The sequence below is a fragment of the Pan paniscus genome, chromosome 5 (genome assembly GCF_029289425.2).
Source record: "Pan paniscus chromosome 5, NHGRI_mPanPan1-v2.0_pri, whole genome shotgun sequence".
Taxonomy (NCBI): Eukaryota; Metazoa; Chordata; class Mammalia; order Primates; family Hominidae; genus Pan; species Pan paniscus.
Genome location: NC_073254.2, coordinates 151,670,205 through 151,687,371, shown reverse-complemented (window position 1 = coordinate 151,687,371; position 17,167 = coordinate 151,670,205). Strand labels below are relative to the sequence as shown.

The following is a 17,167-nucleotide window of genomic DNA, read 5'->3' as shown; positions in this document are numbered from 1 at the left end:
AGGTCAGGAAACTTGAGGTTTAAAGAAGTTAAGTGACATGTTCACAGTCCTTCAGTTAATAAGGGACAGAGCAGGACTTGAACACAAGCCACTCTCTATCTACAGCTCAATCCATCATCAACTCCAAGATGCTTTCCTGACCTTCAGTCTTAGTGTGACCTGCACTTTGGTTTGCCAGCGAGAGTTACTGTTTCCACCTGTTGTCATGACATAACGTTCCTTTTACATAGTCATCTGATTCACTCCCCCAACCACACCAAGAACTCCCTCCTCTTCTGTCCTCTGCCAGCACCCTGACATATAGCTGCCATTGGACTCTTTACAGTTTTGAAATAATCTGTGTACCCGTCTGCCTCTCAAGGAGAGCATGAGTTCTCACAGGAAAGGGATCATGCAACCCAAATCATTACATATTTCTTGAACCCAGATTCTGTCATGAAGTACACACTCCATAGAATGTGAAATGCCAGTTCCCAACTCTCACCCAACCAAAGGAAAGAAACAAGAAATTCCTATAATGGGCAACAATTGAGTAGCTTTGATAAGTTTGAGTGATAAGTTTTCCACTTAGTGAATGGGCCAAAATAAACTAAAATCGCCTTTTTACTGTCAATTTATAAGTCATATTAACTCTGAATAAAGGTATGCGATTAAAACTAACAATAATAATTAAGAAAGTCACAAAACCTTCTACTTCCATTCATTTGCCTCTTCTTCTCAAGTTTTAAGTGACAGTTGGTCCTAACCCTTCTATTTTCTCTCTTTGCTTTCTCCTTAGGCCATCTCCACTTCTGTGCACCATCTATATGCTGCCGATATCCAAGATCTTCACCTCCTTTGAGCTTTAAATCCACATTTATTTGTCTTCTGGACATCTTCATTTGGACATCACAGGTACCTCAATTGCAAAACAAGCATCTCCCCAAACTTACCCTGCTTTAGCAGTCTTATTAATATAAATGGGACCACCTGCTGGCACATGATAGAGACTAGGAAATCAATCTTGATCCCCCAACCCCCTCACCCAACTCACATTAAGTCATGCCAAGTCTACCTCCTAAAAGAATCTCAGTTATATCTTCTTCCATCCACAATGGTTGCCTCTACCTTAGTCCAAATCACTGTTATCTCTTTTCTGGAATGTTGGGAAAGCTAACCTGTCTCTCCCCACTTTCCCCTGCTTCCTCCAACCCATTCCTCTTACACAATAAAAGTGATCTCTAAATACACACAGATCTGGTCCTGTCACCTCCTTTATTACGATGCTTCAATGCTTCTTATTGTACTTTTTCTAGACTGCAAGGACCTGCAAGGCCCTGCAGGATTGGTGCCTGACTCCTTCTCTGGGCTTCCTCTTAGCCCTCTTCCCTGTTACACAATGCTGCAGACATTGGTGGGAGATAATTCTCATAGCTTGGCCAACAGCTCTGGCACAGCAGAACACAAATAAGGGTGAGCTGCTACTATTATTCTTACCATGATCACGCTGTCAACTTGCTGAGCCATCTAGCCATTTGTTTGTCAGACCATTTGTTCATTTTATGTGTTCCTCCTATGTGCACAGCTCTTTCCTCAATAAGACCACTTGCAAATTCTGTTTCCTTTTTGTCACTCAGAGGAGAGTCTCCTAACCAGCCCAAATTTGCACCCTACTCTAGACTAGATTGAGACTGCCTAGATAGATCTCTTGGGGGACTCCGATCTTTTCCTTTGCAGCACTTTTCAAAATTATACTTAAAATGTACTTGGGTTTTGAACTAGACCACTGAATGGAAAAAAAAAAAAAAAAAAAGGACATGGTACCTAATCTCAAGTCAGCTCCTAAGGTGCAACGAATGCAAATAGAGTGTCCCTTCTCAAAGGACAAATCATATCAAACACGGCTAACAGTTAAAATAGAAAAGAATGGCTGGGTGCAGTGGTTCATGCCTGTAATCCCAACACTTTGGGAGGCTGAGGCAGGTGGATCACCTGAGGTCAGGAGTTCAAGACCATCCTGGCCAAAATGGCGAAACCCTGTCTCTACTAAAAATACAAAAATTAGCCTAGCGTGGTGGCGCATGCCTGTAGTCCCAGCTACTCAAGGGGCTGAGACAGGAGAACTGCTTGAACCCGGGACATGGAGGTTGCAGAGAGCCGAGATTGCGCCACTGCACTCCAGCCTGGGTGACAGAGCAAGACTCCATCTCAAAAAAGGAAAGAAAGAAAGAAAGAAAGAAAGAAAGAAAGAAAGAAAGAAAGAAAGAAAGAAAGAAAGGAAGGAAGGAAGGAAGGAAGGAAGGAAGGAAGGAAGGAAGGAAGGAAGGAAGGAAGGAAAGAGAGAGAGAGAGGGAGAAAGAAAGAAAGAAAGGGAAAAGAAGGCATGGTGAATATATTTTAGATAGTTCATGCTTAGAGTAACCTGAAAAGGCATACAATTCTGTGATACAGTCTAGCGCTGTGCAGGAATACAACAGAGGCCCAAGGCTTAAAAGTGGTGAGGCTTGAGTAAGTCCCTATACTAGGAATCATTTTGGCCTAAGAGGAAGGAATTTTAAAAAAGCTTTTCTGAGAAATTGCAAAGGCATGCTGCCAGAGCAAATATGCTTGCATTCCAATTGAGGACAATTGTCAACGAGTTTCCATGGGGTGGGGAAATGCCACATTCATGGCAGCCTTTGCAACTTTCCACTGTGTCCAAGACAATAGAGGCTTTAGCGGAGTTTAGAAGACAGAATGGCTTGTTTTGTTAAAAGCAATATTTAAGGACTATGTTTGTGTAGTAAAATCATAACAGAATGGCCTAGATAATGAATAAACTTATATTAGAGAGTCCACTTCAATGATAATGGGAGCCTAGAAGGGAAACAACTCTGCCTGAGGCAATAACATGTTAAATCCAATTATAAGGAACTTATAAATGAACTGTGGGGGAGTAGACAGCCGGATATACCACAGTGGACTTGCAGGTGACTTAGCCTGAAATGCACCACATTAGTATGAATTGGCTTGTATAGTATCTAGCCTTGATGTTTTCATTACATGCAACAACAGTGCCACATCTAATATTCAATGAGGGCTTTTCAAATGATTCAATATATAGTTAATAAGGCAGTTGTCCTTTCTAGAATTTCAACTATTTTATGGTTAAGTAGGCAGTTGAACCATGGCATCCCTTTTATACCTTTAACTATTTTGATCTTCTTGTGTATGTATCAAATAAATTTGTGCTCAGTAGAAGTTAAAGAAGACTATCTTGTTTTGTGGGTTAGGGTTAGATGATTTTACATTTTTTTTTCTTTTAAAAAAACAACAACTTACTCTGGCACTGACTGGTCCACCTGCATGTCCAGAGGAATCAGGTTCTTCAAAATACATGGTATAAAACCTGGGTCTAGGGGTAAAATTGAAACAGAAATATATTATCAATTTGCTATAAACATACAGGCTGGATTGGGGGATTTTGTAGATATTGGGCTTGCTAGCCCTTGCCTTTTCTTTCTCTCTAACCTCCTCCTCCTTGTTCAGACCCAGTAGTTCTACTTGGCTCCAGCAAGGATAGGTTTCCTAACAGGAAATAAATAAGACCTTCCCAGATACAAGCAGTGGTACGCCCCTATTGCAAAACTCTGTTTTGTTCTTGCAGTTAAGACCACTCTTGGTGTGTCCCAATCCTTTCTGTTTCCTGGTTTCTGACTTTTTGCTGATTCTTGGTGCTGTTATACCAAGTTCTTTCTTCTGGTGTCTGGTTTCTGATGCACTGTTTACCTGGAGCTCCTGATTAGCCTTCCCTCACTCCAATCTGTGGGTATAGGCTTGATGGAGCACCTTGTGCTCTTGGAGTCTGTCCTTATAACTGAGTGTCAGGCCTGCTCCCAGCTCTGCTCCATTCCATATCTGGCTCTGGTTCTGTGATATTTGCCTCTGATCTCTGGTGCTGGCTCTATCTCTGTTGTTCAATAATGTCAACCACATTTTCGAAAACAAAAAGTTACCAGCTCCCAGGAATAATTTCTTTTTTTATTTTTGAGACAGATATCACTGTGTCACCCAGGCTGGAGGGCAGTGGCATGATCATACTCACTGCATCCTCAAACTTCTGGGCTCAAGTGATCATTCCGCCTCAGCCTCCCAAGTAGTTAGGACTACAACTGCGTACCACCATGCCCAGCTAATTTCTTTACATTTTTTTAGAGACAGTATCTCACTGTGTTGTCCAGGTTGGTCCGGGACTCCTGGGCTCAACTGATCCTCCTGCCTCAACCTCCCAAAGTGCTGGGATTACACGAGTGAGACCCCCTGCCCAGCCAGGAATAATTCATGAAAAGTGTCCATTAAAAGGCAATGCCACGTCGTTTCAAAAATAGCCAAAAATTGTAATTTAAAGTAAAAAAAAAAAAAAATTCATTTTTTACCCATATATATGCCACTATGCCAGCACTTTTCTGACACTAGACATTACCTTTCAGCTTTGGGCAGGTCCAGCCATTTTAACAGTGTAGAAATCCTCTCTTCAAATGGGACACTTCTGAAAAAATAGGGTAGAAATAATTCTTTAAAATGAATCAAATCAAGAATAACTCCATTACATTCCTATTCAGAAAGGTTAATATCTTCAGCTACCCATTTTGGGTTCCTATATAATCACAATACTGGAAGGTATTCAGTATTATTCAAAGGGATTTCTGTTTATAGATACACTTGCGGCACTATAAAAGAAATGTAGATTGTTTTATTTCACCCCACCCTTCTCTCTTTCAGTTTCTCCTAACTAAAATAAAAGACAATTGATTATGATCCATTCATTCAATTTTTAAAAATTTATGCATATGCATATGTTGAACATCTATTGCTGGATACTATTTGTTCATTCAAAACAGAATTTATCAGTGAGCAAACCAAAGATTACATTCTAGTGCAGGAAGACAAGTACCAAACAATAGACCTAATATAAAAATAAATTATATAGTGTATTAAAAGGTGATAAATGCTGTGGACAAAAAAAAAAAAAAAAAAAAAACTAAAGCAGAGTAACTGAGATGAAGGTGGTTTGAAATTTTAAATCTTAAGTATAACTGGGGTAAGACAATATTGAGAAGGTAATTTTTCAACAGAGCCGGAAGGCAGGGAAAGAGTAGGCATTCGGATCCATGGAGCAAATCATCTCAGGGAGGGTGAACAGCCAGTGCAATGTCCTGCAGCAGAAGCAAGTCTAGTATGTTGAAGTCCACCAACGAGTTCAGAGTGAGCACCCGAGGGAGTAGCAGAAGGGGAGGTCTGAGAGGTAAGGGGACACCAGAGGTCATGCCACACAGGGCCTTGTAAGCTTTTACTCTGAGTGATACAGGGAGCCATTGAAGTTTTTGGTGCAAAATAATGCCATAATTGGACTTGCATTTTATTTTATTTTATTCATTTGAGACGGAGTCACGCTCTGTCGCCCAGGCTGGACTACACTGCAGGAGCCCCTGATCTCAGCTCACTGCAACCTCCACCTCCTGGGTTCAAGCTATTCTCCCACCTCAGCCTCCAGAGTAGCCAGGATTAGAGGTAATGCGCCACCATGCCCAGCTAATTTTTGTATTTTTTCTTCTGGTAGAGACAGGGTTTCACCATGTTGGCCAGGCTGGTCTTGAACTCCTGACCTCAGGTGATCAGCCCACCTCAGCCTCCCAAACTGCTGGGATTACAGGCATGAGCCACCGCACCTGGCTGGACTTGCATTTTAAAGGAATCCCTCTGGTGGGTGGGATGAGACTAGATTATAAAGGATAAGAAGCAGAGATGAGTAAAGAGGCAACTGCAGTTAATACAGGCAAGAGATGACAGCTGGAACCAGAGTGGTAATGCTAGAGGTAATAAAAACTTCTCAGGCTACATAGATTTTTAATTAGAGCCAAAAGCATTTACTGAGAGACTGCTTGAGTGACATAAAGGAAAGGAATCAATGGTGATTCCCAAGATTTTTGGCTTAAACAACTGGATTAATAGAACTGCCGCCAAGATTAAGACAGAAAACATCCTGATCATTTCTGCCTAGCTGGGAGAATATCTGAAAGTGCTTCACTACCCGTTGTAAGGCATGTATATGGAAGGAAAGGAGCCATTTATAGCCACTTCTGATCCGGGCCAAAAGTAGGTAGCGGCTTTTAAACCTTGATACATTGCTGTCAGCCACATCTGTAAGAAGAGAAAATTTAGGATAAGCAAAAGTCAATAATTACTTTGGGTAGAAATGGTGTACCTTGCTAGAAACTAAACAAGATTAATAGTTGCAACATGTATTAAAATTGAAATTTTAATCTTTGTAGCAATTAAAAGATATAATTATCTAAGAATCTGCCTCAAAAATCAAAAACGTAGCAAGCTACTAAGAAGCAAGATCATTTTTTTCAAACTGGTAAAATTGGACGGTTCCTCTCTCCCTTTAAAAGAATTACAACCTGTAATCCCAGCACTTTGGGAGGCCGAGGCAGGTGGATCACGAGGTCAGGAGATAGAGATCATCCCGGCCAACATGGTGAAACCCCATCTCTACTAAAAATACAAAAAAATTAGCTGGGCATGGTGGTGCGTGCCTGTAGTCCCAGCTACTAGGGAGGCTGAGGCAGAAGTGCTTGAACCTGAGAAGCAGAGGTTACAGTAAGCCGAGATCACACCACTGCACTCCAGCCTGGCGACAGAGCAAGACTCCATCTCAAAAAAAAAAGAAAAAAAAAAAGACTTACAAAACAAAATGAGGAAAAACATTAACAAATAATCTTTCTGAGTAACTTCCAGATGGATACATTTATAACCCAACACCCAAGTTTAAACATACCTATTTGAGTTAACAACCATAAATGTTTTAAAAATTCAAGTTACAAATAGTGGTAAAACACCTTCGCACCCTCAGCCCTTAGAAACTAGATGGGTGACATAGAACTTGCTCCACTGAGTGAGAAGAGTGACCTCCTGTCACACTGAGAAATGGAGGTTACTTCAGTTGCCACGTGTAGAATGCTACATACTGGTTGCCCACGCCACCAGGCTGGATTATTTTGTTCCTTTGAAGAAAGTGAAAAATTCTTGTTGAGATTTACATCATACATATTATTGTCAATGATGCCATGTGACTCCGGATACAAGCCCTAAAATGATAATTTCAAAAAAGATGTAAGATAAAATATTAGTAAAATAGAAATTTAAATTAAAATAGCACACGATCTATTACTCATACTTAGGAAAGGTACTATGTACCTTTCAATGTAAAACACCTGGACCTGAACTTACATATCAGGAGATATTGTCATCCCTTGGCTTTCATAGGGCATTAGTTCCATGACCTCCCTCAGGTACCAAAATCAGAAGATGTTTAAGTCCCTGCTAGTAAATGGCTTGGGATTTGCATATAACCTATGCATACCCTCCTATATATTTTAATCATCTCTAGATTACTTATAATAGCTAATGCAATATACATGCTATGTCAATCATTGTTGTATTGTTTAGGGAATAGTGACAAAAAAAAGTCTGTACATGTTCAGTACAGACGCGATTTTTTTCCAAATATTTTCTTTCTTTCTTTCTTTCTGTCTGTCTGTCTGTCTGTCTGTCTTTTCTTTCTCTCTTTCTTCCACTTTTATTTTAGGTTTGGGGGAACATGTGAAGGTTTGTTACCTAGGTAAACATGTGTCATAGGGGTTTGTTGTACATATTATTTCATCACCCAGGTATTAAGCCAGTACTCAATAGTTATATTTTCTGCTCCTCTCCCTCCTCCCACCCTCCTGCCTCAAGCAGACCCCAGTGTCTGTTGTTTCCTCTTTGCGTTAATAAGTTCTTATCATTTAGCTCCCACTTATAAGTGAGAATGTGTGGTATTTAGTTTGCTAAGGATGATAGTCTCCAGTTCCATTTATGTTCCCACAAAAAACATGAGCTTGCTTTTTTATGGCTGCATAATATTCCATGGTGTATATGTACCACTTTCTCTATCTAGTCTGTCATTGATGGGCATTTAGGTTGATTCCACCCAAATATTTTCAATCCACAGTTAGTTGAATCCACGGATTCAGAACCCACACATATGGAGGGCCAAGTGTGTATATATATATATTTTTTCTAGTTCTATTATGGTTTACAGCAGCAAATAAGTGACATTAGGCTGATAGCTTGTGCTGATGGTGTTAATATAACTTTTGTGTGCTTAATAACTGTTTAATTAACTGTTTGTTAAAGTTTCCCATATTAGAATAATGGTTAGCCACTGGTTATATTATCAATAATAGCAAGGAATTTACTAGATAGAAGCTTTCTGTATATCAAATATCCTGGCTACATTGAATTAAAGGGTGCTACCAGCATTTTAAAGGCAGCCTGCCAAGTCTCTATCCATCTTCCCTGCCATCCACCCCCCTATCCATCCAATCATTTATTTAATCCAATCCCACATATTTATTTAATCATTCCACACATTTTCATTAAATGCCTATAGATTTTAGGGTCATTATTTTAGAACATTTTTATGTATATGAATATATATGCATATATATGTATAAAATATATAAATAGTAAATTAATTGCATTTGTGCATAATCCTTATTTTATGTATACATATATGTATATATGGTATATATTTATGTATATATAGTCAATTATTATTATTCATAGTAGTTATATTCTATAAAGTTGTCACGAACACTAAATTAATGATTACTGAACCATTGCTCCTAGGAAAAATATAGAGTTAGGTTCCTGAGAGCCTCTGATTATGACATTTTTGTCTTCTGATCAACGCATAACCTTCTTTTATGAGTGTTTTTGTTTAAAGTCACATTATTTATGTATATTGTTGGTTCACTATCACTCATGCCTCAGCAAAGTTTACCTAACACACATATTTCCTCTGTAAGGCAATTCATAGCCTTCTTGCTCTTAGGAACACCAGAAACCACATCAGCACTATGCAAGGGGACAATTTTAACCAGTGAAATCGCCCCCAAAAAAGCACGAGAATATAAAAAGTATGGCATTCAATAGACAGTAAGATTGTGAAAAGGGTACTTGTTTATAGTATGACAGCTAAAACAAGAAAGCAGAATGTCTCCTGGTTAGACCTTAGCTAGGAATATAAGCACTGGGCAACTCAACTTTTTGTGCTTCTTTGTGATGGCTGCAAATGACCACAAATGCACTATACTTATTGATTTGGGGGTTACAAATAAATTTTAGTGAGTAAGCAAACCCACAAATACAGAATCTGCAAGTAATGAGAATACATACATACATTTGTGTGGGGGTTAAAATTTAAATGTCATAGTTACTGTTCCATAGTAATAAAAGATTAAAACTCAAAGTAATGAAGACACAAATATCCTTTGAGGCAGCCGATGCCTTAAAATGTGTTATAAATCTATCTATCTTAAATAATTTAATTTTTATTTGAGCTCATTTTAATCATTCTACCTACATCTTTTTATACACTTTTCACACATTCTACCTACATCTTTTTTATATCACTTGCTTTTATTGCTTTATCTAAAGAGATGTAGACAGTGTGAATTCATTTATGAAAAAGAAGTTCTATCAAGTTAATTGTAATGAAAAGACTAGGAAAGAACAAAATTTCCCACATCAAAGTAGTTGTCCCTATATATAGCCTACTGTTCCCAGCAGACCCTCAGATAAGCAAAGGGCAATCGAAAGATCAGAGGAAAATGGTATTTCTCACATCAAAGGGTCTGTTTTTGGCTCGACACAGGTGAATTAACTTAATGCTGGACACTTATTCATAGTTCATTCCTCACAGCCCTGGATTGGCCTCATATTGAGCCATTCCTTCCCAGCCTGAATTCAGCCATGAACTATCCCCACATGTGCTCGAGAAGGGTAAGTCACAGAACTCGGTCAGTTCCTGCCCAAAGATGTCTGTTTATGTGGTCAGTTCTGGTCTTTGGCCTGTCTTACCACTGGGTCAAGCACTTACCGTGACAATGGTGTAATGATTTGGGAAGGTTTTGGTAGGATACATAGCTCTCATGTATTTTGAATGAATTCCACATGTTTCTGCAACAGAATATGGTGAGAAATTAGGAAGTTGTTTCTTCTTCAGTTTTTTGGATAACTAAAAATCTGAACATGAAAGTCTCTCAGAAAAATAAAAAACAAACTAAAAAGTGGATTAAAGATGGAAAGAGGTTGAAATTCTGGTCTCTAAGCTTCCTCCATTCCAGGGAATGTCAGTCTTTTAGGAGAGGAGTGAGCTAAATCAAGGTGTATAGATTTTTTTCTGGAAGAGCCAGTGATACACATGTTAGGCTTTGCAAGGCTATATGGTCTTTGTTGAAACACCTCCACTCTGCCATTGAGGCCCCAAAGCATCCATAGACAATAAATAAACAAATGAACATGGTCATGTTCCAATAAAACTTTCTTTATGGACATTGAAATTTGAATTTCAGGTAATTTTTACATGTCACAAAATATTCTTACTTTCTTCCAACCATTTAAAAATGTAAAACAGACTAGGCCCAGTGGCTCACACCTGTAATCTCAGCACTTTGGGAGGCTGAGACGGCAGATCACTTGAGCTCAAGAGTTCGAGGCCAACCTGAGCAACACAATGAAACCCCATTTCTGTTATAAAAATTAAAAATTAGCTGGGCATGGTGGCATGCACCTGTGTAGTCCTAGCTACTTGGGAGGCTGAGGTGGGAGGATTGTTTGAGCGCAGGAGATGGAGTCGGCAGTGAGCTGTCATTGCACCACTGCACTTCAGCCTGGGTGACAGAATGAAACACTGTTTCAAATAAATAAATAAATAAATAATTTTTAAATAAGTAAAACAATTCTCAGTATATATGGCAGGCCATACACAAACGAGTAGAGTGAACCAGATTTGGCCTACGGGCCACAGCATGTTGACCCCTGAGCTAAATGTACTCTATATTATACACTGCCAGTTTGTTTGCTTTATATAGCATTGGCATCTAGCTGATAGTTCTTACATGTAAAGTATCTAATATAACAAAAGTCAACACTACTGTCTAGACAAATGAAAAAGGATTTCACTTGTGTAACTGCATAAGCCCATGTCATGTAGTACTGTTTACAAATTAAGCTAACTTTACTGCTTCTTACTTTTAGTACAGTTTCCATTAGACCAGGGAAGTTTCCTGTGATCTGTGTTTCACAAAGTATGACAGTAATTTAGCTTCATTGTTCTGTTGTTTTCAATCTGTGCAATAACCCTGTTTAAAGAGGTCAGAACCACTGGGGCGCATTGCTATTTCCCCTGCAGCAGTGAAGTACAAGAAATTTTCCACAGCAAAATTGTGTTGCCTCTACTTCTAAAATAAAGCTTCAACATTATCAATTCTCTTTAGGTCAAAACAAAACATGAAATTAATTGTCATCCAAAAAGTCACAAGCTTTGCTGTTGAACACAATGAGTGTTTTCTCAAATAGACATGGGGTTGGTCTCCTTCCCAGCCTCTGATTCAGGAATTTCCTCCTTCAGAACCTTCTAGGGCCCCATATCAAGTCCACTACATAGGATTCTCTGATGGGGATTGGAAGGTAGGAGAAGAAGGAAAGGGAGTTCAAAAAAATCTACTTTTTCTTCTTTCTTTCTTTCTTTCTTTTTTTTTTTTTTGAGATGGAGTCTCCCTCTGTCACCCAGGCTACAGTGCAGTGGCGCGATCTCGGCTCACTGCAACTTCTGCATCCTGAGTTCAGCCTCCCGAGTAGCTGGGACTACAGGTGCCTGCCACCACGCCCAGGTAATTTTTGTATTTTTTAGTAGAGATGGAGTTTTGTTATGTTAGCCAGGCTTGTCTCGATCTCCTTGCCTCAAGTGATCCACCTGCCTCACCCTCCCAAAGTGCTGGGATTATAGGTGTGAGCCCCTGTGCCTGGCTAAAAATTTACATTTTTAACAAGCACCCCAGGTCATCCTAATGTATTTAAGTTTGAGAACTGCTCCAGGACTTAATTTATAAAACGTAAGATTAAAATAACCTTTATTTTTCTTATTTAATCAATACCACCAATAAGTAAATCTTGATCTCAATTAGGGAAAGACATTTAATATTGTTAAGAAGTCATATAACAAGAAAATAAAATGAGATCTAGTCCACTTACACAATTAAAATAATTTAAGTGGGAAAAAATTCATACAATAAACAGATACATAAAGTCAGTTTCTGCTTTAATATCCTCGAAACGGGTGGCAGACTCAAATTCTTAAATGGGTAAAGCTAGAGGATAAAATAAAATGCAAATTAAGCTACCGGTATTGTAAAAGCATGGCACCGTCCTAGTTATATGTCATAAACAAGAGACATCTGCTGACTATAGACCCAAGCTACCGTTTTATATTACCTGCCCTTGAACCACAGCTACTGAAGAAAGTCTACAGAAAGCACAGTCTTCTACCATGGTTTCTTCCAAATATGAATAATTTAAGTTATACTTGAACAGACTACTGGAAAGACACGCAATAAACCAATGAGCAGTTGCTTTTGCAAAGGAAAAGTAGGAAGACCAGGAAAGATGTTTTGTTCATTTATTTTTACTTATACCCTCGAATATTGCCTTAAAATGTTTACGTGTGTATTTTACTTCTAAAAAAACAATTAAAAAAAGAAAGTACTAAACAAAATAATCTGAAAATATAAATGAGATAAGCCTATGCAACTAGGTTTATAGTAACTAGGAACTATAAGAAGCAGCAAAGGTCTAAACAGGTGAGTAGGTAAAGCAACCAGAGAATGTACAGATCAAAACTGCAATGTAGGCCGGGCACGGTGCTCACGTCTGTAATCCCAGGATTTTGGGAGGCTGAGGCGGACGGATCACCTGAGGTCAGGAGTTCAAGACCAGCCTGGCCAACATGGTGAAACCCTGGCTCTAATAAAAATACAAAAATTAGCCCGGTGCAGTGGTGCATGCCTGTAATCCCAGATCCTCAGGGGGGCCGGGACAGGAGAATCGCTTGAACCCGAGAAGCGGAGGTTACAGTAAGCTGAGATCGTGCCACTGTGCTCCAGCCTGGGTGACAGAGCAAGACTCCATCTCAAAAAAAAAAAAAAAAAAAAAAAAAAAAACCACAGAGCGAGACTCCGACTCTAAAAAAAACTACAATGTAGTCCTTATGAAATTCTTATAGGACTGGCATAATGAAATATTATTAAGATATCTGTACAAATGGAAAACATAGCAAATTGTTTACCAGTATTCACAGGCTGAAAATAGGTACTTTCATTTTATATGTAACTTAGTAGAATAACCTTGTAGAAAGATTAGCAGTAATGTTGGCCTGTATCATTTCTAGCACTCAAAAAAAATAAAGAATAATAAGCTCTGCAGGGGCTTCAGTCTTCCCAGAGTTGCAAGTATGCATTCAATCCCTTGGCACATAAAGAAGAAGGGTCAAAAGAGAGCAAAGAGGAGTGATGTTACCAAGATAACAGAATAGGAAATCTTGGACGACTCTTCCCGCAGCAGACACAATCATTCAATAGCCACACATAAATCAATTCCCTTTGTGAGAAACCCAGAAACTACTTGAGAGGCTCCTGCTTACCAGGCAAGTATAACACCAGTTACATCGAAACCAGTAGGAAAAGCAGAACTGTTTCTTTGACATAATACCCATTCCCAGAACGACGCTATATGATCAGGAGAGAACTCTCAACTTTTAGTTTCTCCCCAAGGGGGAAAAAATTGGACCACACATCTAACACTCCAATTTTTCCAGGTGATATCTGAGAAACTGGCTTCTAACTCACTTGAGTTAGAAGAGATGAGACCCAACATCTATTAGTCCCCTGTGTGCTACAAAGAACAAAGAGGAGATTCTAACGAGCACACAGGCACTCACCACAGCTTCTGCTCTTGGCTCAGCACAGAGAAATCAGGCAATAACCCCAACTCCCAGCTTCCCCCAGGGGAGGAAGAGTTGCACTAAGTGTCCAATGCCCCAACTTTTCCAGGGACTGCCCAAAGGACTGGCTTTTTCTGTCTTGTCTGTATTGGAGCGCTAATGGAACCTAGCATACTCTAGTCACCTGGGGGCCAGTGAGAAAAAACACACCGGTTTGATGTAGCATATTAGTCACCATAGCCCCTCTCCCTGGCACAGCACAGAGAAAAAAAGCAAAATAAAGAAGAAAAAAAAAGCCCCACAACCAAAACAAAACAAAATCCAGACCCCAACTTTTCTCTGGGGAGAGAAAGAATTGGACAAGACATCTAATGATCCAAATTCTCTGGTGACTGCCCAAGGAGCTGGCTTCCTTCTAAGATAAGTTTCACTCATCTTGGAACACCAATGGGACCTAGCGTACTCTAGACACTTGGGGCCCCTAACAACAAAGAAACAAGGCTGGACTAGCATGAAGGTTTAAGGGGCCTCCAGAATCGCTGATCAGGCCAACTGGCGAGGGTTTCTCCTATACGAGGCCGGTCCATGAAAACTGAGAAAGGTGACTGTTTTGTCCAACGTGCAGATGTCAACACAGAGAGTAAAGGAAAATGAGTAAATGGGGAAATACGTTCAAAGCAAAGGAACAAGATAAATCTTCAGGAATTGACCTGAATGAAGCAGAGATACAATTTTCCTAACAGACATTTCAAAACAACTGTCATAAAGATGCTCGTTGAGGTGATGAGAACAATGCATGAATAAAGTGAGAATTTCAACAAAGAGAGGCAAACTCGGGCCTTTAAAAATTATTCAGGCAAAGGAGCAAAAAGAAAAAAGAATGGAAAGAAGTGATGAAAGATTAAGAGAACTGTGGGACACCAACATGTGGATTACTATATGCATGATGGGGTTTTCCGGAGAAGAAAAAGAGAAAGAACCAGAAAGTTTATAGAAAGAAATAATGGCTAAAAACTCCCAAATCTAGGGAGGAAAAATGGGCAACCAGATCCAGGAAGCTTGAAGGATTCTAAATAAGATGAACCTAAAGAAATCCACACCAAGACATATTATAATCAAATGTCAAAAGTCAAAGACAATGAATTTTGAAAGCAGCAAAATAAAAGCAACTCACAATATACAAGAGAAGCCCTATAAAACTATCAGCAGGTTTTTTTTTTTTTTTAAAGCAGAACCCTTACAGAACATTAAACCCAACACAACATGTTTTTCTCAAGTATGCATGGAACATTCTCCAGGATAGATCACATATTAGATCACAGAACAAGTCTTAACATATTTAAAAAATTGGGATCATACCAAGTATTTTCTCCAACTACAATGGAATAGCACTAGAAATCTATATTACAGGGAAAACTGAAAAATTTACAAATAATGTAGAAATTATGTAACACACTTTTGAACAACCAAGGGTCAAAGAAGAAATCAAAGGAGAAATTAGAAAATATCTTGAAACAAAATGAACGAACACGAAAATGGAATGCAGCAAAAGCAGCTCTAAGATGGAAGTTATAGTAATAAATGCCTACATTAAGAAAGAAGAACAATTTCAAATAAACAATTTAATTTTGCACCTCAAGGAACAGAAAAAGGAACAAACTAAATCCAAGTTTAGCAGAAAAAAGAAAAGATGCAAGAAGAAATGAAATAGAGAATAGAGAAACAATAGAATAAATCAATGAAACTAAGAGTTGGTTCTTCGAAAAGATAAACAAAATTGACATACTTTTAACTAGACCAAGAAAAAGAGAGAAAACTCAAATAAATAAAATCAGAAAGAGGAGACATTACAATTGATACTGCAGATATAAAAGGTTCTTAAGAGAATACTATGAATAATTATATGCCAACAAACTGAATAACCTACTAGAAATGGATAAATTCTTAGAAACATACAATGTACCAAGACTGAATCTTAAATAAATAGACAGTCCGAATAAATCTATAAACAGTAAGGAGATTGAATCAATAACTAAAATCCTCCCAAGAAAAAGACCAGGACCAGATGGCTTCACTGACAATTTCTCTACCAAAAATTTGAAGAACTAATGCCAATTCTTCTCAAACTCTTCCAAAAAACTGAAGACCAAGAGAATGCTTTCAAATGAATAAGGCTAGCATTACCCTAATATAAAAGCTACACAGACATCACAATAAAATATAATTTCAGTTTAATATTCCTGATGAAAATAGATGCAAAAATATTCAACAAAATACTAGCAAACCAAATTCAACAACACAATGAAAAGATTATACACCATGATCATGTGGGATTTATCCCTGGGGTGCAAGGATGGTTCAACACATGAAAATCAATTAATGTGATATATAGCATTAACAGAATGAGGGATAAAAATTACATGATCATTTCAATAGAAGCAGAAAGAGCATTTGATAAAATTCAACACCCTTTCATGATAAAAGCTCTCAACAAACTAGGAATACAGTCAGTCACACATTGCTTAAAGACAGGGATACATTCCTAGAAATGTGTTGTTAGACAATTCCATCATTGTGCAAACATAATATGGTGTACTTAAGCAAACCTAGATGGTAAAGCCTACTATGCACCTAGGCTATATAGTAAAGTCTATTGTACAAATCTGTACAGCATGTTATCCTATTCAATACTGTAAGCAATTGTAACACAGTGGTATTTGTATATTTATCCCTATCTATCTAAATATAGAAAATGTACAGTGAAAATATGATATAATACAGACCACTTATCATGATTGCAAGCCTGGAAGTTGCTCTGAGTAAGTCAGTGAGTGAGTGGTGAGTGAATGTGAAAATCTAGGACACTACTGTAAACTACTATAGACTTGATAAACACTGTACACTTAGGATACACTAAACTTATAAAAATGTATTTTTTTCAATAATCAATTAACCTTAGCTTACTGTAACTTTTCTACTTTAAGAACTTTTAATTTTTTTAACTCTTTGACTCTCTTGTAATAACACTGAGTTTAAAACACAAACACATTGCACAGTTGTAAAAAATATTTTCTTTATATCTTTATTCTATAAGCTTTTGTTTTTTAATTTTTTGTTTTTACTTTTTAAATGTTTCTGTCAAAAACTAAGATACACATTAGCCCACACCTACATGGGGTCAAGATCATCAACATCACTGTCTTCTACCTCCACCTCTTGCCCTACTGAAAGGTCTTCAGGGGCAATAATATGCATAGAGCTGTCATCTTCTATGATAACAGTACCTTCTTCTGAAATACCTCCTGAAAAACCTGCCTGAGG

General features: G+C 38.3%; 1 protein-coding gene across 1 annotated transcript in view; it reads right to left on the bottom strand.

The window, feature by feature from the left end:
* The window catches only part of ENPP3 (ectonucleotide pyrophosphatase/phosphodiesterase 3), a 102,770-nt gene that overhangs the window by 49,445 nt on the left and 36,158 nt on the right, over positions 1 to 17,167 (bottom strand). Inside the window, exons 8-12 of the mRNA XM_008953010.4 lie at positions 9,947 to 10,026; positions 6,990 to 7,109; positions 6,050 to 6,159; positions 4,442 to 4,507; positions 3,301 to 3,373 (exon numbers count right to left, since the gene is read on the bottom strand). Of these exons, the coding sequence (XP_008951258.4) occupies positions 3,301 to 3,373; positions 4,442 to 4,507; positions 6,050 to 6,159; positions 6,990 to 7,109; positions 9,947 to 10,026 (449 nt within the window). The remainder of the gene's footprint in view (positions 1 to 3,300; positions 3,374 to 4,441; positions 4,508 to 6,049; positions 6,160 to 6,989; positions 7,110 to 9,946; positions 10,027 to 17,167) is intronic.